The 26,360-nt window shown below is 46.2% G+C and overlaps 1 protein-coding gene across 3 annotated transcripts in view; it reads left to right on the plus strand.

Moving 5' to 3' along the window:
- Positions 1–1,264: 1,264 nt before the first annotated feature.
- Positions 1,265–26,360, plus strand: part of PRKAG3 (protein kinase AMP-activated non-catalytic subunit gamma 3) — a 40,378-nt gene continuing 15,282 nt past the window's right edge. For all 3 annotated transcript variants that reach the window (XR_015878398.1, XM_088472408.1, XM_088472410.1), the window contains exons 1-7: positions 1,265–1,460; positions 2,646–2,691; positions 13,938–14,044; positions 19,837–19,918; positions 24,596–24,654; positions 26,138–26,183; positions 26,272–26,326. Coding sequence is in view for 2 of the 3 variants with exons in the window: in XM_088472408.1 (XP_088328534.1) it covers positions 1,428–1,460; positions 2,646–2,691; positions 13,938–14,044; positions 19,837–19,918; positions 24,596–24,654; positions 26,138–26,183; positions 26,272–26,326 (428 nt within the window). In the remaining variant the exon portion in view is untranslated. The remainder of the gene's footprint in view (positions 1,461–2,645; positions 2,692–13,937; positions 14,045–19,836; positions 19,919–24,595; positions 24,655–26,137; positions 26,184–26,271; positions 26,327–26,360) is intronic.

Here is a 26,360-nt window from a genome sequence, read left to right on the forward strand (position 1 = left end):
GCGGGCCGGTCCCATGGCGCCCAGGGCATGTACCCCGCTTGCCCTGCCCTAGTTACGCCACTGCTTCCGACCACTCCCCCAAACACTGACAGCCTGTCACTCACTCTGTGATGGATTTCTCTGTGCGTCCGTAATCACAGTGTGATTGCAGCGCATGCACAGTGTGGTTTATACGCATGCGCAATGGCAAACAATTGTTCAATCTGCGTAGGCAGTTGCACTTGCGATTGGTACTGAATCAGGCCCAGGGTGCGATATTAGCACCAAAAATCACATTGCAGTATGTGATAATACCGCCGGAATACATGAAATAGGACATGCAGGGACAGGGGCTCTATCAGGACTCCTGGGCATATGCGGAATGCTGACCACGCATGTGCAGCCGAAATGGAGATATCTACTTATCTGCTGCAGTCCCTCCATGGTACATTCCGGGGATACTTAATATTTGCAGGTATCATCTAAAATGGGTGTTTTCGGGGAGTATGCCACAAATATTTAAAAATACAGTAAATAGGCTTTACATAAGATAACTTACATAACTAATTTCCAGAGGCGCTTTGCTACTGAGCGATATATCACAAAACTGTTACTGCGAACATTGGGGCACTACAATTACCATCCTGTATGGATTTAAGTATATATCTGAATTTTTAATGTTCCTCTTCAGTAAATATGAATTGGAAGAATAGAAATAGATGGTAATGGAAACATCTAACAGAAAATAAGGAATTATTTTGTATATACTTTGTGAACGATTAAAAAAAAAATAATAATAATAATTAGGTCAAATCTGTTCCTGTGAATCCTGGACATTGGTATCTGCAGATGCAGGACATGACAGGCTGTAATCTGCTATGGAAGCCTCCATATATAGAAATGATCAGAGACATCCATCCGGCATGTACATTACTGTCAGGTCTGACCTGGTGAAATAACATGACTAACATGACATATACTGTTGATAACTACATCCCTACTGTAGTACTAGTACATTGCAGAGCAGCTGGGGTCTGTCAGTGGTAGGAAAGCAGTGAACGTACTGCAGCAGGGGTTACCCCCATGTACAGCCAGCTGAGCAATGTCATTCTATCCGGGGAGCAACCTGCTGAGGGGAGGGAGGGAGGAAGAGGAGGAATCACAGACTCCCAGCAGCAGGGAGAAGGGAGAGCCTGGGATCCCAGATGCATCGTGCAGGGTCAGGGGTATAACAGGCAGGGGATACTACAGATGACAAGAGTGGGATAAAGCGGGGGAAGGGGGTGTGAGGCACAGTGACCCAGTTACTGCGCTGCTCCTCGTTTTGTTGTCACACACTTTCCAATAATAGACCCAGATAAGGAAACAAAGGTTTATGTGTGTGAGGTGCCTGAGGATGGGATAGGATTTCATGCAGCAGACGACTGAACCATCCCACCGGGGGCACCATGGAATTTATGGAGCAAGAAGACCCCCGACAGGTAACGGAGATAATGAAATGCTGCTGGGGAGGACCCTACACAGCCCCTGCCCCATTATACAAAGTGTCAGAGCTTAGAGTTACATTATTGCAGAACACCCTCTGCTACTTCTATCATGAGCCTTATACTGCTCCGAGTTACATAAAGGTATATTATACTGCAGAGCATCTCATAGAGAGCAGGATTAGCTGCAAAACATCTCATACACAACTGGAATTGTTGCAGAGTTTCTAATAGATAGTAAGAATAGACAACCAACCACTTGATTTATTTGAACCCCCTATGTTGTTTACAATGCATTTCTTATAGCAGTGTTAGGTAATCAGTGAACCTTCATGTGGTGTGCCCGATCCAGTGTATGCAGGGAATTCTGGCACCTGTAGTTCCACAACAGCTGGATATCCACAGCTAGCCTATCTCTGTCGCAGAAACTCGATTCTTGCAAGTTCCAGCTAACTGTCCTGCATATTGTACCCTCCTTATATTCGGAATCAATTGCTGTTTTACTTTAGTCTGTTATCACATGTGTAAAATAATGTTTTTAGCCATGAACTAGTCTTTCTAATCTAGAAGGTATTTTCAAAGAATTGTGCTTGAGGTGTTTACAAACATCTAATGTACTGTACCTGGAAACAATTGTAGCCTGTTGACAGCTATGTATTAATACAATATATTTTGCTGTGCTGTTTGATATGGGGATTAAAGTGGATTGGAGGTTGGTAGACAGAAGCTTTTATAAAGCAAAATTAATCTCAACTGTGTGTTTTGTTTTGTTCTTTTGCTTTTCTATATAATGCATTTATATGTGTTCTTTTGGAACCATTCTGAGTAAGGTATTTCACTTATTAAATCTAAAATACAACACATGCCATATTATATATCATATAAGATTGCTACTAACAACATTCAGATCTAGTTCCTGTCAGTAATCCCATTGATGCTACAGTCATCTTCATTTAGCCAATAAAAGTTAGTTACCAAACAACTTACATTCACTGTACAACAAATAAAAGCAATGTTACATATCAAAATGTGTGTAAATTGCTGAATGTTATTAGTAGCTTTTTATAAAAGGGAATATATATTTTAGGTCTAGTGATCAATGTTACTCAAACTCTTGTGTCTCTGTGATAGAGATCTTTTCAAATAACAGCAAGTGATACTAGGTCTGCTTTTGCATTGTAGGAGGAAATCTTCCCAGCCCCAGTGTTTCCAAATTATTTCTCTCCAGGTAATGTAAAAATGTATGTAGCTCACAGTTGTGTATGAATAGTATATATCTCCCTTCCATTGTAATCTGGTGCAACTTCAGTATGACTTAATAATAATAAAGTATAACTAAGTCATGGTCAGGTAGTGCATGGTATCAGGACTGCTTTGAGTCATTAGTGGGCCCAAGGCAAAGGTCATATTAGTTCAGGCCTGTCTAACCTGTGGCTCTTTAGCTGTTATGAAACTACAAATCCCAGCATGCTTTACCATCTGATCGATTGGGGCATATTTATTAAACAGATTTTGTGAGAAAACCGCCCTCAAAATGTAAGTATCCCCTGGATGTATGAGGTGGGTTCCGCAGCAAATATTGGAGAAGCCTATACGAAGTTTACCAAGCTACGGAATGCTTGGCCCCGGTAGGCAACGCCATTTTTAGCCTATAGGCTGCATATTGCAGAATGACCGCTCATGCTTAGAAGGCCCCTGAGCATCCCACAGCACAAAGCAAACCGATTGCATCAGTGATCACTTTACTGAACACATCGCAGGGACAGGCAGCACCTGTTCCTGGATGTGATTCTTCATACATCCTGGCGGAACATAATTTCTTAATGCAACAAATAGCGACGATAAGAAATTTTAATTATCGGGTCTAAAATCCAATAATGAATAAATGGGCCCCTAGGGGTTGTGGTTGAAGATCTATGCAAATACTATGGCTTTATAACAGTCAGGATATGTTTAGTATTTATGTTACAACAAATGTTTTGGGTCATATAAACAAAGTGTATTACCTTTGTCAAGCATCTCATATATCAGTGGTGATCCCTATTGGAAGCAAGAGTTACATTCTTAGGGCCTGATTCAGCATGGATCGCTATTCTGCTTATACGCATGCAACGCAGTTGCTAATATCAGCTGTGCTATTTAAATGTTTGCATTCACATTGTGATCGCAGCCAGACATAAGGACACCCACCAGCTAGGGTGGTGCGGCCGGTGCCGTCGCACGTAGAGGAGCAGTCCTGAGGGCGGAACCGGCCGCCCGCCACAATGTTCCCAGTGCCTCCTCTGATACTGCCCGCGCTAGCTGAGGAAAAGAAGGGAGGGAACGGCCGTGGGGAGGGTGGTGCAGCCAATGACTCAGCAGACCCCACTCACCATGCTCAGCAGCTGCCGCCCGGCGCAAGTGTAGTTGTCACGCAGGGCTGGCTGTGATGAAGAAGGGGGCGAGGCAAGTGAGGACGGAGACGAGGAGCCATTATTAACAGCAAGCGAAGCAACTTCCAGCAAGCTGACCAGGAGGAGGATCGCAGGGGGGTGTTTTCTGTGCTGCAGTGCTTCGTTACCAGCCAGCGCCGCGGTCAGCCCAACCAGGGTTCCAGCAGGAAAGGAGACGGCAACATTGTTTGCAGGTCAGTGTGCTAGAGGTATAGGGGGAGCAGTGCATGGGCAGGGCCGCAACTAGGGGGGGCTAGAGGTGCACGTGCACCGGGTGCCGGAGTGCAGGGGGTGAAAAACGGGCTGACAAGGAGCATGAAACCCCAGGCAACGAGCATGAAACCCCCTGGCAATGAAATTGTAACCCCTGGCAACGAGCATAAACCCCATGGCAACGAGTATGTAACCCCTGGCAACGAGCATAAACCCCATGGCAACGAGCATAAAACCCCCTGGCAACAAGATTGTAACCCCTGGCAACGAGCATAAACCCCATGGCAACGAGCATAAACCCCATAGCAACGAGCATAAACCCCATAGCAATGAGCATGAAACCCCCTGGCAACGAGCATAAACCCCCTGGCAATGAGCATAAACCCCATGGCAATGAGCATGAAACCCCCTGGCAATGAGATTGTAACCCCTGGCAACAAGCATAAACCCCATGGCAACGAGTATGTAACCCCTGGCAACGAGATTGTAACCCCTGGCAACGAGCATAAACCCCATGGCAACGAGTATGTAACCCCTGGCAACGAGCATAAACCCCATGGCAACGAGCATAAACCCCATAGCAATGAGCATGAAACCCCCTTGCAACAAGCATGTAACCCCTGGCAACGAGCATGGAACGCCTGGTAATGAGCATAAAACCCCTGACAACGAGCAGGTAATTTTTAAAGTAATTAAAAGCCTTACTGTGGGGCATAAAATGGTGTCGGGCAAATATGTAAGTGGCACTTTGGTAATAGACATTACAGTGTGTGGCATAATGTGTAATGGGCATTATGGTGTGTGGAATAATGTAAGTCACTATACCAGGGACGTCTGAGTAGTGCACTGCCTTATGGAGGAGCAAGGACAAAATCCAGGTACAGGAAGGGAGGAGGCGCAAAATTGCTGCCTTGCACCAGGTGACAGATATCCTAGTTTCGGCCCTGGCATGGGTAAGAGGGGTGAGGGGATTTGGGCAGTGTCATCTGTAGGGGGGGGGGGGGGCAGGTGAGGGGGTGTGCAGTCAGGAGTTGTTAGAGGCTACAGTGTGAGTGGTGAGTGGGGGGCAATGAACTAAGAGTGGGGGCAGTGTGAGGAGGACAGTAAGCTTTGAGGGGTGCAGTGTGAGTGGGAGCAGTGATTGGGAACAGAGACTGCTATGAGTGGGGGCTGTGTGAGGAGGGCTGGGAGGGGGAGCAGTGTGGGCTGTAATTGAGGGCAATGATAGCTATCAGTGGGACCAGTGTGGGCTGTGATTTAGGGCGCTGATAGCTATAAGGGGGGGGGGGGCTGTGACAGTGAGGGCATTGGGATATCTGACAGGGAACAGTGTGGGCTGTGATTGGGGGCAGTGATAGGTTTAAGTGGGGGTGGGGGCAGTGTGACGGGGAGCAGTGTGGCCTGTGATTGTGTGCAGTGATAGCTATAAATGGGGGCAGTTAGCTGTGATTGGGTGGCATAACATATAAGGGCACTACTGCATAGCGTAATGTGTATTAAGGGGTACTACTGTGTGGTGTAATGTCACTAACGGACACTAATGTGCGGTGTAATGTGAATTGGCACTTTTGTGACGACACGCCCCCATTTATTTTGGAAGCACGCCTCCGCCGTACACTATCCTTGTTTAAAATATAGGGGGGGGGCATCAATGCTCTTTCTGGCACAGGGAACCAAAATGCCTAGCTACGGCTCTGACACCCACTTCCCCTTACTCACATCCGTATACTAGGGGAACATAGTGAAACCATCAGTAACATCGAGTAACACCATACCCATATGCACACTTGCACAAGCCCTGACCTTACTCAGAAATTGCTACCAGCCACGCACGCTATCCTTGCTTTGGCTGCTTATGGCCACGCAGTGGCTAATTTATGCATGCCCCTGCAACAGCGTTGAAACCTGTCACCACCCACAAATGACAGTTCCTGTCAATCACTGTGCTCTGGGTCTGTGTAGCCTCAGTAATTGCAGTTCCCATTGCAATTGCTAGTTCGCGTACTGCAATGCATATGTATGCGCAGAGCACAAACATTGACCAATTGCGTGCGTATTAGCATCTGCGTTCCTTGCTGAATCGGGCAAGGAATAGATTATTTAATTAGGGCCAGTTAGAATAATGCCTATTTATATTTACACACTTGTTGAACTAATTTGCTTTGTTACGTTATGTGAAATAAACATAGCAAACCGAAAACTGGAAACCAACAGCTGACTGAGAGCTAAATTGCTGCAATGGAAGCAGCTTATAAGTTTTGCTTTATAATAAAAACATTCTCAACTATAACACACCTAGGCTGTGCCTGAAATATCTGCTGGTAACAGGGCCCCTCCTATCCAGTGACTAATAGAAATGTCCAGTGGCGGCTCCAGAGGTGGGGCTGCAGTACAGTCCAAAATTCAAATAGGGGAGACACACCAACTGCCATTTTCAAACGCTGCCAAACATAGATGGCTGGGACTCACAGGCAGTTGGTGTGGTTCCCCTATTTGAATTTTGGACTGTACTGCAGCCACACCCCTGGAGCCGCCACTGGAAATGTCCTAGATAATTCCTTTCCTATGCAAACTTCATTACTAGGAAGTCTAATAGGGAATCTCAGGAGGAAAGGCTGCTTTACTATACTGGGGTCATTCAGGGTTGTATTTACAGTTTGTGATTCGCCAACCACAGTGAATAAATATACCCTAAATTAGTAATTATGCATCCTGCCCAAGACCTCTCCTTAAAAGTCTTGATCGAAGAATTAAAGTAAACCTTGTTTTAATGTGCAACATTTTGCAGTGAAATATGGGTTTAGAAACCAGTGGGGACTAGCAATGGGTTCTGTTTAGAACGTCAAAATGGCTTTTAGTAAATGCTTTATTTTTGCTTTTGAACACGTTGTTAATTGACAGTGGATCTAATCGGTTTGCAAACCCCGACAAACCCAATGTTTAGTAAATTTCCCCCAAAGGGTTTATTTGCAACAACATCTCCTCTCCTTTACCTTGCTATTTCTTAGAGCAGCGGTTTTCAACCGGTGTGCCGCGGCACACTAGTGTGCCATGAGCGGTTGTGAAGTGTGCTGCCTGACCGCCGGGCACATTATACAATAGCGTGGCCCGGGCTACCGCTGAGCTCCTCTGGGAGGCTCAAGCATGCTCAGGCCGTGAATTGCCTAGAAGCAGTGGCATGACAACACAGGTCACGCATGCCGCATTGCCCGCCCGCTCCGCCAGTGACCCAGCCAGCTCTGCCCGCCCTACCAGTGGCCCAGCCAGCTCTTCCCGCCCCGACAGTGGCCCAGCAGTTACCCAGCCAGCTCTTCCCGAGGGCCAGTGACCCAGCCAGCTCTTCCCATCCGCCCGGCGCCAGTGACCCAGCCAGCCCATCCTGCTTGCAGCCAGCCCTGTGGGGTAAGCCAATCTGCTTTTTTTTTTCCTTTCTGTGGCGAGCAATGTTTTTTTTCCTCTGTGGGGGGCCAATGTGTTTTTTCTTTGTTGAGAGCAGTATGGGTTTTTATGTGGGTGCCAATGTGATGGGGTTTTTTCTGTGGGGCCAGTAAATGTGATTTTGTTTTATACCTCTCGGGCCAATGTAGTGTGTCTTGTTCCTGGGGGTGTTTGTTCTTTCATAGGTCGCACACGCCGCATCGCCGGATGGTGTGCCTTGGCAATCTTAAAATTTTGTGTAGTGTGCCTCGACTTGAAAAAGGTTGAAAATCACTGTCTTAGAGACTCTCTCCATCAGAGTGAATGTAACCTGTAACTCTTTAAGCAGATATTTGATATGCAGGTGGCTGAGTGTGTACAGTCCTCTGTCTGCACACAGTTGTGTCATAGGCCTGGATCTGACATCATCAGGTTTACACCGAGTAGAGCAAACAGCTTTTTACGCTGCTCCTTTCAAACAACTGACAGCCATATGATGTGCGTGATGGAGTAGTGTAGACATTGTACAATATACGTCTTGTCCCCTGCAGTGGCAGCTTCAGAGGTGCTGCTGGAGCGCAGTCCAAAATTCAAATTGGGGAGCCATCAGGACTCACTAGCAGTAGGTGTTGCTCCCCTATTTGAATTTTGCAGCCCCACCTCCAGAGCTGCCACTAGTCCCCTGCATATTACAAATCTGCTCAAAAAGGTACACGTTGGATACACTCCTTATGACCTTATGAGGTGTGAGCATAAATTAGTGAAGATCATGAACGTAGAAAAATAAAGTGTGATGCTACAGGCGTGATCTTGTGACTAATTGAATGAGTCTGAATCTTTGGCTCTGTTCTGCACATTTAACCCTGAAAATTTCAGAAATCACAAAAGAAAAATGTAAATAAGTATAAAATTTTTCTGCGCTGTGCTTATGTCAGAGAGTTTTACTAACAAGATGCACTAAGCCTTGGCGAGTGAGAAAATAGCGAGTGACAAAGTACCAACCAATCAGCGCATAACTGTCGTTTTTCAAACACTGCCTGTAATCTAGCAGGAGCTGATTGGTTGGTACTTTATCACTCTCCACTTTATCTCTCTTCAAGGGGCCCATTTATCATTGATCGCTTTTTCAACGCAATCAGAGCATACCAGTAACGCCCCTGATCTCATTGCAAAAAGTGATCTCTTCGGCCGGATGTATCACCCGGGACATGTAGGGACATGGGCTCCGAAAGGATCTCATCCCTGCGATGTCTCTGAAGAGCGGCTGGCCACTGCAGGGGGTGGTGCGCATGCGCAGTCCCATGGACTGCAAATGCACATCTGCCATAGCCGGGGAGGGTTCTGGCGGATTCCTCTGTCGGCTAATAATGCGCGGGCTACAGCGGCTAACGTCATCTTCAGATGGCATTAGCTGCTGGGGCCAATATCAGGAATGCATCGCATTCTGGCTATTGGTACATTTGGCAGATTCGCTTCCCCCATAGTAACCTATGGGGGAGGCAGCTGCCAGTGGTAATGGAGGGATCACAGCAGGTATCGGAGATAATTGCTGCGGTCCCTCCTTAATACGTCCGGGGGATACTTAGTATTTGAGGTAAACCCCTGAAAACTGGTGTTTTCTGGGATTTTACCTCAAATACATTTTGATAAATGGGTCCCCAAGGCTTAGTTCATCTCCCCCTAGGGAAGATGTACTGTATTTTATTTATTTATTAACAGTTTCTTATATAGCGCAGCATATTCCGTTGCGCTTTAAAATTATAAGCATTAATAGAACAAAACTGGATAATAACAGACAGATATATAGGTAGCAAGGCCCTGCTCGCAAGCTTACAATCTATAGGGAAATAGGCATTGCTACACAAGGATAGGTGCTATTGTCGAAACTGGATTATTGGCTGAGACAAGATCAATTGAAAATTGAATCGCAGCGACGCCATTTTGCGAAATGGCCGCCTAAGCGCCATTTTAGATAAACTCACACTTTAGTACATGTGGCGATAATACTATTAGCATCATGCGAATGCATCTGTGACCATCGCCATAAGTTACGGCGATTCACCAAAAGCCTATTTCATGACTTTACGTATTATAAAAGATATATATTTCAGAAATGGCTTTACAGTATGCCAAAATTGCATTGCATTAGCTGAATAGAGCAAATGGAAAAGTGACAACTAGCCTGTGTAGATAAGCTTCCTGGAATAACGTCTGCTCTCACTCCAGGTGGTCCGGCTAGAATACACACCTACATTAGCAGGCTTCCTGCAATGCAAATGCCTTCAAAGATTAGAGTGTTATTTTAGGCTTGTGTCATTTGCATTTACACAAGATTACACAAGGTTTTTCTTTTAGCTTGGGAAAGGGGGGGGGAACTGCTGACAGAGTGGGCATGTGGAACTATCATGCTCAGCAATCCACACTGCTAGGTGTTCACTTAGTAAAGTGAGATTTAAGTGCACCATTTCCCATACACACAGTAATATGCACAATTGCGCTGCTAACTAGTCGCATATTAGCGAATGCACAAGACCCCGAATGAAAACACCGTTTAGTAGCTAAATGCGCACGCATCCGCACCAAGTTAACTAGCGTCTTCATATCAAACCCCGCATACTCACACATTACATATTCACATACAAGGTTCCATAAGCTTTAAGGTATAAGATTTAAGTTGTTCATTTAGTATAAATGCTATGAAATAAAGATTGTTTGATAACTAAGGTTTTATATATGCTAAGTAAGCAGTATTTGGTTTTGTACTGATGCGTACTCTTTCCACAGTATTCCGGTGATATCGGTGGGGAGATCGCATCATGCATTCTTGAGTTATGGACCGTAGAGACTTCAAGCAACAAAATGTATATGATATAAATAACTGTTAGGATGACTGTTAGGGGGGCGGGAGGGCAGAGACCCCCAGTTGTTGGAGGCTGGGTTGAGTCTATTTGAACCAACCTGTTAAACGCTCTGTAACAGATGGTTCCCCCATGGGAACCAATGGCATATGCAAGAAACTTCTCTATTGTCCTGTCTATTCTGGGGGGGTATAAACATGTGTGCTCAATCACTGGGTCTTTAGTCTTCTTGCTGAATGCTGATTGACGGAGGTTTTCTTTCTGAATGCCGGGATCTGGTCCAGAGCGCATGCGTATGTATACTGTACTTGGGGTCTGTATAATTCCTTTGCGTCTAATTGTGTATGGATCAATAGCGTGTAACTGACTGTACTTTTTACTTGAATAATACTTTGTGCTTCGGAACCACACGTTCCAAGTCTGGAGTCTTTTATTTACTGTATGACTGCGTACGCAAATTAGCGTCATCCTTAAAGGTTTATAGGTAGGATTTTAGAAGGTACAGGCAGGGGTATATAGAGGTTCAATTTTAATATCGTCACTATATATTGCATTTTGGTCCAGCCAGAATACACAGTTTCTTGGTTGGCTGCATGATCCAGTCACACAGGAATGTCAACCAAATGTCATGAAGATGTGAGAGATAGACGATGTGTGAGATTGTGTGTGGACTGTAAAAGGGGATGTAATTAGATATGGAAGCTATGAAGGTTATGTGGGAGGTTCTGGAATCTGATAAGCTTGCCTGAAGAGGTGAGTTTTCAGGGAACACTTGAAGGATTGGAGACTAGAGGAAAGTCTTATTGTGCGAGGTAGGTTATTCCATAGAGTGGGTGCAGCGCGAAGAAAGTCCTGTAACCGTGAATGGGAGCAAGTAATACATGAGGATGAGAGACGCAGATCTTGTGCTGAGCGGAGAGGTCAGGTTGGGAGATATTTTGAGATGAGTGAAGAGATGTATGTTGGTGTGGTTTGGTTAATAGCCTTATGTGTAAGTGAAAGTATTTTGTATTGAATACGGTAGAAAACCGGCAACCAATGGAGGGACTGACAGAGCGTGGCAGCAGAAGAAGAACATTTCGCAAGGAAGATAAGCCTTGCAGCTGCATTCATAATGGATTGTAATGGTGATAGCCTGTTTTTGGGAAGACCAGTAAGGAGGCTATTGCAATAGTCAATGCGGGAAATAATAAGTGCCTGGATTAGAGTTTTTGCAGTGTCTTGTGTGAGATATGGTCGAATTTTGGATATGTTTTTTAAATGTATATAACATGATTTTGAGACAGATTGAATATGGGGAACAAAGGACAGTTCAGAGTCAAGGATGACACCAAGGTAGCGAGCTTGTGGGGCGGGGTGGATGGTCGAGGTATCAACAGTGATAGAGAGATCAGGTTGGTAACTGTTATTGGCCGGTGGAAATATAATTAATTCTGTTTTAGAAATATTAAGTTTCAGGTGGCGAGATGACATCCAAGATGAAATGGCAGAAAGACATTCAGTGACACGCACCAATACAGGTGGAGATAAATCTGGAGAGGATAGGTAGATTTGAGTATCATCCGCACACAGATGGTACTGAAATCCAAAAGAGCGGATTAGTTTGCCAAGAGAGGTGGTATAGATTGAGAATAGTAAAGGACCTAAGACAGAGCCTTGCGGTACTCCAACTGATAGAGGTAGCAAAGAGGACGCAGAATCAGAAAAACGAACAGTAAAAGAGCGATCAGATAGGTAGGAAGAAAACCAAGAATGAGCTGTGTCCTTAAGACCTAGGGATTGCAGTGTTTGTATGAGAGGAGAGCGGTCAACAGTGTCAAAAGCAGCAGAGAGATCTAGAAGAATTAGGAGTGAGTAATGGCCTTTAGCCTTGGCAGTGACAAGATCATTTACTACCTTAGTCAGTGCTGTCTCTGTGGAGTGTTGGGAACGAAAGCCATACTGAAGTGGGTCCAATAAGTTGTGTGAGTTAAGAAAGTGTGTGAGGCGGGTGTAGACAAGTCTCTCAAGTAGCTTGGAGGGGCATGGGAGCTGGTAGATAGGACGGTAATTTGAGAGACTATTAGGGTCAGAATTTTGTTTTTTCCAGAATGGGAGTAATCACTGTGTGCTTGAACAGTGATGGAAAGTTGCCAGTAGAGAGAGATTACAGATTTTAGTTAGGGTTGGGATAAGCACAGGAGACAGAGCTTTACTGATTTGTGAGGGTATAGGATCTAGAGGAGAGGTAGAGTAGGAGGATGAGAAGAGTGTAGATACTTCATCTTCGTTTGTGAGATCAAATGAAGAGAATGTGCCAGAGGGTTCAGGTAGGGAATTGAGCAGGTCACTAGCTGAGGAAGAGCCTACCATTTCATTTTGGATCTTATCAATCTTGTCCCTAAAATAGGAAGCAAGATCTTGTGCACAGATAGTAGAAGGTGGTGATGGAGGTGTAAGAAGCAGTTTAAATGTATTAAAAAGTCGCTTGGGGTTAGAAGCTTGAGCAGAGATTAGAGATTGGAAATATGTTTGTTTGGCAGTGTCCAGAGCAGTACGATAAGAGTTGTAGATAGTCTTATATGTGAGGAAGTCACTTGGAGTATGAGACTTTCGCCACTGATGTTCAACTTTACGCGAGAGTTTTTGTAGATGCCTTGTTAAGCTAGAATGCCACGGTTGATGTCTAACTCTACGTGGTGTGTTATGGGTAGCTGGAGTCTACTTCATCGAGGGCTTTTTCTAGAAACTGGGTTAGGTGTGATGCAGCAGTCTCAGGAGAAGTGAATGTAGAAATTGGTGAAAGTTGTTGTGTGTATTAAGCTCTGGACAATTATAAATTGGAAAGTGATAAACAACCAGCCACTCAGCTCCTAACTTTCACTTTACAGACTCTGGGCCTAATTCAGACCCGCTCGCGAGCGCTGAGCGCTCGCAAGCGGGTCGATGTTGGGCCAGTGCGCATGCGCACGGCAAGCCGTCGCTCCGGGTCTCGCTACAAAGGGGGCGTGCTGTCGATGGTGAGTGACAGCACGCCCCCTTTGGTGGGCATGCCGGGGGCGTGGCTGCCCAGACGAGGCGTTCGGAATGCCTACCGTCTGGGGCCGGCCCCACTGACATCACAAGTGATGTCAGTGGGAGTGCTCTCAGCTCTGATAGAGCCGAAAGCACTCCAGGGCTTGCGGCAACGAGACCCTACCACAAGGGTCTCGTCGCAAGCCTGATGGTCGCGATGGTCTTGACCCTCGGGTCCATCTTCCTGGCCGCTTGCTATAGCTGTGGGTGGTCACCTACAGCTATACGAGCGGCCAGGAGGCCACTCTCAAAATGAAGAAGCACGGCCCTGATTCAGAGCGAGCGCTCTGTCAGAGCGTCCGGCTCTGAATCAGGGCCTATGTTTGAAAAATGACAGGAGCTGATTGGTTGGTACTTTAGCACCCTCCAGAGCTTAATACATTAGCCTCAATATGGCAATAACTGCCGATCCCAACAGGTGTTACATGCAAATAATTCAACAGAATTAGCATAAAATAGAAATTTTGGTGAATTTCCACAAATTATTCTTCTTTCTGCAGATCTGGGCGAGGATGCTGGGGTCTACATGGAGTTTATGTTGAAGAGTAAATGTTACAATGCCATCCCAACAAGTTGCAAGCTGGTTGTGTTTGACACCACTCTACAGGTTGGTATACAGTGGGCAGGGTCGTAACTAGGGTAGTGCGACCTGTGCCATGGCACAGGGCACAACAGGGCAGGTGGCGCTGTTTGGACCTGTCAATTTTCCTGTTTATTATCATTCTCACTTGTAGCTTCCTCTTCTTTTATCCCCAGCATCTCCTGGCTGCCCCAGGAGTACCCCTATCTCTTCCCTGGCCCTTCCCCATGAGGCCATGGCCCTTTTTCAGGTGCACTATCATATATCCCTATTTAAAAATGGGAAGGGGGGTAAGGCGCCAATGCTCTCTCTGGCACAGGGCACCAAAAAGTCTAGTTACGGCTCTGACAGTGGGTATTATAAACTAAAATATATACAGTAAAATCTTGACTAAATAGTAGACTACTTAAATCATTCCTCCCAACATGTAGGATTTGAAATCACAGACTCCATGCGTAGGCGTGAACCCGAAAAGAGGATGTGGCCTTGTGGGGACTGGGGTGTGGTATCATAACACGCCCCCATTTTCATCACCCTGGAGGTATGCTGGGCTTCCCCAATGCTCTCCCCCGCACTGCGCACGTCCTCTATTCACTCCACTGCTCTGCTCCGAGAGTGCGCCCCCTAACTACACCCGTGAGACCCTGCGGCCCACAGGCTGCAGGTTGCATAAATCAATCTCACACATACATACCAATATGTTTTGTTTTTATGTATGATTTGCTTACAGGTATGAATTTGTTATACGCTTTGTCCAGATTCACAGAATTTAGCTTCTCCTTACTTACAAATAAATAATGACGTACATGACACAAAACATTTATGGTTTACTGTGCAGTAATGATGCACAACCAAAAATATTGTACAACACGCCATTTTGCAAAATTGATGAGAAAGTACAGATAGATGTAAAGAAGTTGTAACAACTCTTTCCTAAGATCTGAAACTGCCACTGTAGCAATGGGATGACATTGACTGCTATTAGTTTGTCAGCTTGTGTTCACCAGGTATTGCAGCCATCAAACAACACGCTGGTGGGTAAGAAGAGTGAGATCAGGGGTAGGTAGAACAGGTTGAGTACGGGATGCTGGCGCTCGGGATCTCGGCGGTCAGGATCCCAGCGGTCAGAATCCCGACGCCGGCACCCCGACAGTCAGTATTGTGATTGAATACTGGTAGAACAGGACACTGCTTTGATGACAAAGGCCCTCATTCAGAGCCGCTCGCAATTAGCGCTTGCTCGTTCATAAAAAGGGGGTGGCTATTCAAATGAACCGTTCGCTCTTTGCGGTCTGTTGCCGCCTCCATGTCAGAACGAGCGAGCAAAACATACGCTCGTTTATTTGATAAAAACGCCCCCTGGCCGCTCGCATCATACGTCATGTCCGCTATTTATTAGATTAATCGAGTACATCGAACAGCGTATGAACTGCTCGCTATTCTTGTGGTTGGTTTTTTCAACCACAATATTGCGAGCAGTTCTGACTATAAAATAACCCAGTGACGTGGTGAATGACGCTGCTGTATTAATTATGCACACCCATAAAACGCCCGCTTTGACCTTTAAGCACGCCTGCGTTCTGATCTCCACTCCCCCTTTTCAAGCACCTTCCCCTGTTACCACCCACATACGCCTCATTCTGTCACTCAAATTAGCAGGCACTCGCTATATAGCGAACAAACGATTTTCGGCCACACTGACTGGTTCGCGCATGCGTACTAAAAACCGTACGCATGCGCAGATGTGCAAATATCGCTCGGAACGAGCGTACTGCCGCTTACGAGCGGCTCTGAATGAGGGCCCAAGACGCCTGAGTGTAGTTCAAGCGCTAAACACCTGAAAAGGGTCAATAATACACAACCTTTATTTATATACAGGTTGAGTCTCCCATATCTAAATATTCCGAAATACGGAATTATTTTGGCATGACTGAGATAATGAAATCTTTGATTTTTGATGGTTCAATGTAAACAAACATTGGCTAAGGCACAAATTATTAAAAAATATTGTATAAAATTACCTTCAGGCTTTGTGTATAAGGTGTATATGAAACATAAATTAATTTCATTTCTGTACACAAACTTTGCTTGAGCCACAAAATTATTGAAAATAATGTATAAAATGACCTGCAGGCTGTGTGTATAAGGTGTATATAAAACATAAATGCATTCTGTGTGTATATTGGGGTCCTATTCTCAAGATATTTCATTATGATATGCAAATATTCCAAAATACGTAATATTCCCAAAATACCCCTGGTTCCAAGCATTTTGGATATGGGAGACTCAACCTGTATTAACATTTACTATTATAGCATTAGCATATATTGTTGCACTTTACAATTGGGAACAAAATAGTAATAAAACAAGACTGGGTAATAACAGACCTTTTATAAAAGAGCTACTAAGAATTACAAATAGACAGTACAGGTAACAGTATGAGGAGTGTATCAGAATGACGTAGTGGTTAGCATTACTGCATCACAGCACTGAGGTCTTTGATTCCGACCAAGTCACTATCTGTGTGGAGTTGGTATGTTCTCCCCATGTATGCGTGAGTTTCCATTTACAATACAAAAACATGCTGGTAGCAGAGGCGCTTTAAGAGAGGAAGGGGCCCGTGTGCAGGCTCCGATCGAGCCCCCTCATCTCTGGCAGTGCAGTAAACTCTGGCATTGTGTGAATGAGTGGGGAGGGGTGGACCAATGGAATGACAGAGGCGGACACAAGGTGGGAGTAAATGATTTTATTGGAGTAGTCACAGTGCTTCTCCTATATTGTCCCGAGCAACAAAAAGTGGGTGTGGTGGTGGGTGAGAGAGGAGGGGGGAGAGACTGGGGAGGTGGGACGACCCTTTCAGGGGGCTCCTTTCCGTGCGGTTCACTAGACAGGCACGTTAACCCTGCTGGACACTATGGTCGACAGTCTTGGGAGTCTTGGTGGGTGAGGGGGGGGGGGGAGAGTGAGAGGGGTATGGTGTGGTGGGTGGATGTAGTACACCTGGCGGAGTCCCGCGTATGAATGAAAAGTCTCGAAGTCTTGTACCTACCGGTAGGTAAGACCTGAGGTCGGTAGGCCGTAGGGGTGTTGCGTTGCTGCAGTTCCTTGTTGACTGATTGAACCTGCTGTGGTGGTAAAGATGAGTAGCTGTTGTTCAAGAGGATCTTCTATTTTGCAGCGGTCAACTACCGGTTGGGGCTGGTGGTTGTGAATGCAGTAGTGGGACTGAGTTGCTTGTGGGAGCTGCCACTGGTGTCCGGTCACTGGGGTGAGGGGTCGGTCCCCCTGTGAGAGCTGGGGGTGTGGTGTGGGCCACCCTTCTGGCAGGTAGATGGACTGCCCGGGACGGGCTTGATGTGTGACGATCTGTGGTCTGTATGGTTAGGGTGGAGGCGCTTGCAGCAGCAAGTGCAGGGGCGATGCAAATGGGATGGCTGAGGCCAACAGGAGGTCCCCGTGGGGATGAGGAGCTTCGGTGGGAGTAGGCCGTGGGAATGTGGGCGTATGGGGTCACCAACGCGTTTCGGCAGGGGTTCTGCCTTCAAGGAGGTAAGGAGAATGGTGTTGCAGGTATGGGGTTTAAATCCTGTGCCTGGTGGTGGTCATGTGATGTGGGCGGCCAATGGTGGACAGGGAGGTGGGGGGTGGGTCTGTGTGGGGATAGGTTGCTGAACTCGCTGTGTAGTGAGGCATGGGGGGGTTGGACTGCTTCTGGTGATGTGTGCTGTGGATCTGTTGATAGGCTGTGACATGTGGGAGGGGCCGTGTTTACACAGCTGTCTGTGATTGTTGTAATTAAGGGTCATGGTTACACAGATGTCTGTGATTACTGTAATTGGGGGCTGTGGTTACACAGCTGTCTGTGATGCGATGGGTCCTGTAGGTGAGGGTGGCGGTAGTCATGGCAACCGTGCGGGCATGCTGTGTAACGCTGACTGGGGTGCTTAAAGGATAGGGGTGTGTGTGGTGACTCGCGGAACAGTGTATGGGCGTGGGGGGGGAGAGGTAGTGTGGACATACAGTGATGTGTATACTTGAGGAGGGGGGGTGTAGTGGTGAGTAGTGCTGACATCATAAGTCCATGGAAATGGTTGGGGTATGGAGTGATGGATACGTGTTGTGTTGTGTGGGGGATGTCGCTGTGTGGTGGGCCACATGCTGTGTGTGTCCCTCATTCTCAGCAACAAAGGTGGGGGTTATTGTGGTGTGGGCTTCTGGGCTGTTGGCTGGTTTGACGTAGAAGGACCATTAAGTAATATTAATATACAAGGGGGCTGGAGGTGGGTGGCGGGATACAAAGTCTGTGTGGGGGGGGGTTTCTTGGTGAGGTGAGGGGGGGTTAATATGCAGATGGGGTTGTGGAGGGGTTCTTAGGGGGAGGCGGTGTGTAACGGGGACCTAGGTAGGCTGGGAGGATGAGGTGTAGGTTGCAGAGGATGGGACGTGTACATAGGCTGTACACGGGCTTGTGGTGTGGGTGTGGGGTGTTAAGTACGATGGGGTGGGGGTACTGGTGTGGTGTTGGTGTTTAGGCAGGGTGCGTGCCGTTGGTGGGGTCCTGGTATGTAATGGTGGGGGGGGGTTGTGGGGGGTGGGCAGCCTAAGTAGTGGGTTTGTTGCTCCTGTTTGTGTGGTGGGGTGAGTACTGTGTGTGCCTCATGGGCAGGGATGTGGGGTTTGTGGCATGGCAGGGGTAGGTGGTGTCCGTCTGTGTGTTGGTAACATGGGGTGGGTCTATTTGCTGATAACTGATTTGACCTCGTTGTCGATATTGAGTCATCTGGGTGTCAGTGTCCTTAGTGTAAAGATCCACCGGTTCCTCTTTGTTGAGGATTTTGATGTGGTCGCCACCTCTCCAGTGTTTTGTGACGTGTTTGATGCTTGTGAAACGGATGCCTAGGGTGTTGCTTTGGTGGTGTTCTTGGAAGTGTATGGGTATGCTATGGGTGTCTGATTTTTTGGTGATGTTTCTGAGGTGTTCCGCTATTCTTGTTTTGAGTGGTCTTGTGGTTCTACCTATGTACTGTTGGTTACAGGGGCATTGTATCAGATAAATGATGTTGGAAGTGTTGCATGTGATGTGTTCCTTTATTTTGTAGGTCTCTCCTGTTTGTGATGAGGTGAATGACGTGGTGGGGGTGGTGCTGCAGTATTTTAGGGTTGTGCAGTTCATGCAGGTTCCGCAATGGAAGAAACCTGCTGTGAGTTTGGTTTTGTCAATGGTGCTCTGTGTTTGCTGTGGGGGTGGGATTTGGACTGGGATGTCAAATGGAGTGGATGTATTTGGACGACATCACATCATTTGGATGAAAACTTCACAGAGTGGTAACATTGGATCCCAGAAGACATACTAGGGGGTTTAGGGGGTTAAATATGGGTGGCTAGCATTTGTTTTGAAGTGTTTCATTTATAATATACTATATACAGAGAATCTGAAGCTTTTATTATAAACCATGCAACCATTTGTTAACTCTTACATTATCTATATGCCAAATAGACATAATGAGGTACATTTACTAAAGTGAGAGTTTTTAGAAGTGGAGATGTTTCCCATAGAAGATTCTAGCTATTATCTTCTAGAAGCTGCTAGTTAAATGTTAATTGGAATCTGATTGGTTGCTATGGGCAACATCTCCACTCCTGAAAACTCTCACTTTAGTAAATTTACCCCTATAAGTCAGTGCTTCTGTGAGGAGTAAAATGTTTTTGACCCAGCGTTTCCTGTCGGTAAGAGGTCCCTGTTTGTTGCTGTCCTGTGCTGTGTTCCCAGTATATTCAGACTGTTGGCATCCATCCACTCTTCTGTCTCTCCTCATCAGATAAAGAAAGCCTTTTTGGCACTGGTGGCTAATGGAGTACGGGCAGCCCCTCTCTGGGACAGCAAACAGCATTGTTTTGTGGGTACGTATTTGAGAGCATTGCATTCTTTTATTGACATTATTCTTAACGAGCACAAATGTTTGTTTTACAAAATCAGCCCCTTTCATGTACAATTTCATTTTGTCAGTTACACTTAAGCAAGATTTTTTAAGATTACACCCAAATAAATCTATAACCTGAACAAAGATACGGCTGCCCATTGATTAGAGCAAGGTAGATTCAATGGGGCTGATACAAAGTTGAACGTAAAATGGGCATACATTACATACATTAATCCCATGGTTCTTACACTAGGTCTTCAGGACACCAAACAGGTAGGTCACCCAGCAGGTGCACAGGTGTATTCATTACTCACTGACACATTTTAAAAGATACACAGGTAGAGCAGTATTTCACTTGTGATTATGTGAGGAGACCTGGAAAACATGCACTGTTTGGGGTTCTGAGGAACGAGTTTGAGAACCTATGCATTACTCAACAAAAGCCTGCAAGGTGCCAAAGTTACACCTGCAAACTGGCATATTTATGTCCAGGTCGGCAGTGGATGCATGTACATTAACACACCCTCACTAAACTTTGCCTACATGAGTCCAGCATCACACCACAACTCTGCCTCTTTGAACGTATGACCCTGCAGAGCCTGTACTTGCATGCGCCAGGCTTGCCTACCCTCCCGATTTGGCCGGGAGCCTCCCAAATATCGGGTGCTGCTCCCGGAAAGGACGGCAAGCCTCCCAACCCCCCCATGAGTAAATAGAGAAACCCCCACAGCTGGGGGGGGGGGGGGGGGGGGGGGGGCCCGGTGAGGTGATTTGCGCTGAATCGCTTCATTGTGGCCCCGCCCCCTGCTTTACAATGCCATTTATTCCGGCATTGTGAAGATGGGGCGGGGCCACGATGTCGTGATCTCGCAGTCACGCCCCCTGCTCCACCCCCAAAACTACACTATCGTCCAGCCACGCCCTCCGCTGTAAACTGACATTCAGCTCAATCCCGGAAGGAGGGAGCTGAATGTCGGCAGGTATGGCATGCGCCCATTTTTGCCATATGTATAGTACAAAGTCATGCAATATACGCTTCGCAAACCAGCATACGCTTAACTCTGCCCCAACCTCACTGCCTTGGTCATATGATGTCTAGATTGTAAGATGTTCATAACAGCTGCTATCCTCGTGTAAAAATATCCATATCTTTAAACAGGATTATAGTACAAAACATTATCCAAGCACATTTGGATAATGTTCAGCAACATACATGGCAACAGCGGTAGGGATGATTGCTAATATGTCATTTGGATCTAATTTATTTTCTTACCTGGTAAAACCACAACAAAGTTAATTACAGAGCATCCGGAAAGTATGCACAGCACTTCACTTTTTCCACATTTTGTTATGTTACAGCATACTTGCCTACATTTAGCCTGTACTCCCTGGGAGAAGCCTGGGGAGGACAAGCAGGTGGGCTGTGATGGGGGCGGGGCCTGACGGATCACATCATTAAGCCCCGCCCCTTCATGGCAAATTGTCGTGATTGGCTTAAATTTAAATAGGGGGTGGGGCTAAATGATGCGCTTCATGGTGAAGCCCCACCCCCTACACAGGGACCCGCGATCGCCGCTGAAATTCTCCCTATTCTGCCCACTTCACTAGGAAGTGGGCAGAATGCGGGAGAAATGCCTACCCTTCCGGGGGTGCAGGGGGTTACCCGAAAAATCACGAGCCTCCCGCGAAAACCGGGAGGGTAGGCATGTATGTATTACAGCCTTATTCCAGAATGGAATAAATTAATTTTTGTCCTCAAAATGCTACACACAATACCCCATTATGACAACGTGTAAAAAATTTTTTTTAGATTTTTGCTAATTAAATAAAAAATACAGAAATCACACGCACATAAGTATTCACAGCCTTTGCTCAATACTTTGTTGATGCACCTTTGGCAGCAATTACAGCCTCAAGTCTTTTTGAATATGATGCCACAAGCTTGGCACACCTATCTTTGGGCAGTTTCGCCCATTTCTCTTTGCAGCACCTCTCAAGCTCCATCAGGTTGGATGGGAAGCGTCGGTGCACAGCCATTTTCAAATCTTCGGATTCAACTCTGGCTGGGCCACTCAAGAACATTCACAGAGTTGTCCCGAAGCCACTCCTTTGATATCTTGGCTGTGTGCTTAGGGTCATTGTCCTGCTGAAAGATGAACCGTCCCACAGTCTGAGGTCAAGAGCGCTCTGAAGCAGGTTTTCATCCAGGATTTCTCTGTACATTGCTGCATTCATCTTTCCCTCTATCCTGACTAGTCTCCCAGTTCCTGCAGCTGAAAAACATCCCCACAGCATGATGCTGCCACCACCACTGTAGGGATGGTATTGGCCTGGTGATGAGCGGTGCCTGGTTTCCGCCAAGTATAATGCCTGGCATTGACGCCAGAGAGTTCAATCTTTGTCTCATCAGACCAGATAATTTTGTTTCTCATGGTCTGAGAGTCCTTCAGGTGCATTTTGGCAAACTCCAGGCGGGCTGCTATGTGCTTTTTTACTAAGGAGTGGCTTCCATTTGGCCACTCTACCATACAGGCCTGATTGGTGGATTGCTGCAGAGAAGGTTCTCCTCTATCCACAGAGGAATGCTGTAGCTCTGACAGTGTGACCATCGGGTTCTTGGTCACCTCCCTGACTAGAGACCTTCTCCCACGATCAATGAGTTTAGATGGCCGGCCAACTCTAGGAAGAGTCCTGGTGGTTCCGAACTTCTTCCAGTTACAGATGATGGAGGCCACTGTGCTCATTAGGACCTTCAAAGCAGCAGATATTTTTCTGTACCCTTCTCCAGATTTGTGCCTCGAGAGAATCCTGTTCCAAACAACTGAATTTACCACAGGTAGACTCTAATTAAGCTGTAGGAACATCTCAAGGATGATCAGTGGAAACAGGATGCACCTGAGCTCAATTTTGAGCTTCATGGCAAAGGCTGTGAATACTGATGTGCATGTGATTTCTTAGTTTTTTTTTTTTTATTAAATTTGCAAAAAATCTCAAAAAAACTATTTACACGTTGTAATTATGGGGTATTGTGTGTAGAATTTTGAGGACAAAAATGAATTTATTCCATTTTGGAATAAAGCTGTAACATAACAAAATAAGTGGAAAAAGTGAAGCACTGTGAATACTTTCCGGATGCACTGTATGTATTCTGGGCCTGATTCAGAGCCAGACGCTATTTGCGGCCGGTCGTTCCAAAAAAAGGGGCCGGCTATTTAAATTGAGCGCTCGGGTCTCATCGCAAGCCGGATGGTCGCGATGGTCTTGACCATCGCGACCATCATTTTGGCCGCTCGCTATAGCTGTGGGTGGTCACCCACAGCTATGCGAGCGGCTGGGAGGCCTCTCCAAAAAGGAGCAGGGACGGCCCTGATTCAGAGTGAGCACTCAGTCAGAGCGTCCGGCTCTGAATCAGGGCCAGAGTCCTTCAAACCAAAAAAATAAATCTTATTTCAGATTTCTTAGAATACTATGTACATTGTTGTATGTATTTGCAGGTGTTTGGAAAGTTTATATAAACTTCTTCTTGGCTACTCCCAATGGCTTTTACATTGACTGTGAGAAAGCAGAAGTGATACAGAGCGATGTGGGATAATAAATGTACATGGGGGGGAGAAGGGAGCTTTTAGTCTGCAGGGACTAGTGACCTGAACTGTATCACATATGAAACAAGTGCACCATGTTTGTTTTTTCCAAGAATTATAGTCACACACTTTTGACTTTTTAAAGATTTTTTCTGCTCTCAGATTATTTTACTTTATTGACATTTATGTTCTTCTGCTAAACACATGGGGCCTGATTCAGACCCACTCGCGAGTGGCTGTCCGCTCGCAAGTGGGTCGATGTTCTGGACTGAGCATGTGCACGACGGAGAGAGCTCCGTCGTGCGCATGCGCCAGACGCGACGAGCGAAGGAAAGTCCTTCGCTCGTTGTGTCCGATCAAAGGGGGCGTGCTGTCAATGTTGATTGACAGCACGCCCCCTTTGGTAGGCGTGCCGGGGGCGTGCCTCCCTGACGGGGGCGTTCCCACGGGAACGCCTCCCGTCAAAAGCCGGCCCACTGACATCACTAGTGATGTCAGTGGGAGTGATTTTGGCTCTGATAGAGCCAAAATCACTCCGGAGCTTGCGGTTGAAAACCTCAACCGCAGGCTCCGGCTCGCAATTTCGATGGTCGCGATGGTCTCGACCATCGCGGCCATCAAAATGCACGCTCGTATAGCCTGTGGGTGGTGACCCACAGCTATACGAGCGTCCAGAAGGACGCTCCATTTTCATGGAGGCCGGCCCTCATTCAGAGCGTGCGCTCTGCTCAGAGCGTACGGCTCCGAATGAGGGCCATTGTTTTTTTATTAAAACATTTATCTGTGATTTTAAGCCATGAATGTATATAATCCGACTTTTATCTGTGATTTATTTGCCCAAGTCTGCCTGGATGCAGCTATATGTAACGCAGGGAGGCCAGTAGAGCTTTGTCCTATTCCACTTTAACAAATATAAAGAACTTTACTTGATGATACCATTTGCAAAAATATGTATTCATTGATGATTGCTTACAGTAAATATTACAAATGTTATATCAGGTTCTGCAATTAGTGTTCTAGTGACAAATTGTTTGTGATAGACAGACCCGCTTCACTGTACATTCTCCTTTTACCAGGAATGCTAACCATTACAGACTTCATCAATATACTACACAGATACTACAAGGCACCAATGGTATGGATATACAGCAGTACAATGTATAGTGTATAATATTTTTATATATACACAGGTATTTGTGACAGTGGGCCTGATTCAGAGCCGGACGCTCTTTCAGAGCGCTCGCTCTGTATCAGGGTGGCATTTTTTTTTCAGAGCCGGCCTCCTGGCCGCTCGCTAAGCTGTGGGTGACCATCGCGACCATCGGGCTTGCGACGAGACCCTTGTGGTAGGGTCTCGTCCATCTAATAGAGCCGGAAGCTCACTACTGAGGCCGCCCCCCAAACGGCAGGCGTTCCTTCGGGAACGCCTCAGTTTGGCCCTGCCCGCCTCCAAAATGGGGCGAGCTGTCAATCACAATTGAAAGCCGCCCCTTTTTGGTGCGAGACCCATAGCGAAGGAGCGCCCTTCATTGGCCGGGTCTCACGCATGGGCACGCTGGAGCCGGCTCCGGCGTGCGCATGCGCAGTGGGGGACCATCGACCCGCTTGCAAGCGATGTGCGCTCGCGAGCGGGTCTGAATCAGGCCCACAGCACACTCTCCAGCTATGTAACATTGTGACTTTATAGTGTTAATATTGTGCAAAACAAAAAACGTTTCATTGTATTGTACAAACTAATAAGACATTAAACTGGAAACAATTAATACAAGTTTGCACTTATATGTGATATAAAAGGGACTTAGGGCCTAATTCAGCACGGATCGCAGCTGCGTAATCGCACACAATGAGTCTGCGAAAATATGCTATCAGCCAGCAACCAGCCAGCATAGAGACACCCACTACGGTCTTCTCACATCTGTAATACCTTGCAGTCCTGCGTATACATCGGAGAATATTGGCCCCTCACATACAATTACAGCAGGTCTGACCTGTCTCAGAAATTGCAAGTCTCGTCACGCAGTGAGTACTCAAGCTGCAGAGGGATTCGCAGTGGCTAATTTATGCACACCCATGCAACGTCGTTCAAACGGGCAGGCACGCCTGCGTTTCTGCAACCACTCCCCTATCCCCACCCCCAAAAGCTTATGGCCTGTCACTCACTCTGCAATGAATTCCACAGTGCATCCGTAATCGCAGTGCGATCGCCGTGCACTCGTAGTGTGGTGCATATGCATGTGCAGTACGCAACAATCGGCCAATCTGTGTACGCGGTTGCAATTGCAATCCATGCTGAATCAGGCCCTTAGTCCAATAATATGCAATTTCCTCCCCCACAAAGTGTGATCCAATAATTTGTAATGCTTCCCCCACACTTTGTTAATTAATGAGACAGATAAACATCTTTTTTAAGTACAGTAATAGAATTGCAAAAGCTCCAAGTTTAACCAGGTAAATATTGCATAGTGTATTTTCAATATTTAATAGATACCTATTTTTTCATTTCATATGTTCTTTCAGAGTGATATTAATTGTTCTGTGTTTTTTAAAAGCCTATTCATATTCTCCAAAAACACATTCCCCATCAATATTGGTCTCATTAATATTGTGCTTGTCATTAGGTTCAGATCTACGAGTTGGAGAAGCATAAAATTGAAACGTGGAGAGGTAAAATTAATTATTATTATTCTTTCTTATGGTTATTTGTCTGGTGTTGGGTAAAGTTGGGTAGAACCTTCCTGTGTTTATCTTGCAGAAGTCTACCTGCAAAGTTCCTTCAAGCCACTGATCTATATCTGCCCTTCTGACAGGTATGAATGTGGTTAATGTTCCTGAAATGTGCCA

Source organism: Taudactylus pleione, unplaced genomic scaffold (genome assembly GCF_031769625.1).
Source record: "Taudactylus pleione unplaced genomic scaffold, aTauple2 ptg000122l, whole genome shotgun sequence".
NCBI lineage: Eukaryota > Metazoa > Chordata > Amphibia > Anura > Myobatrachidae > Taudactylus > Taudactylus pleione.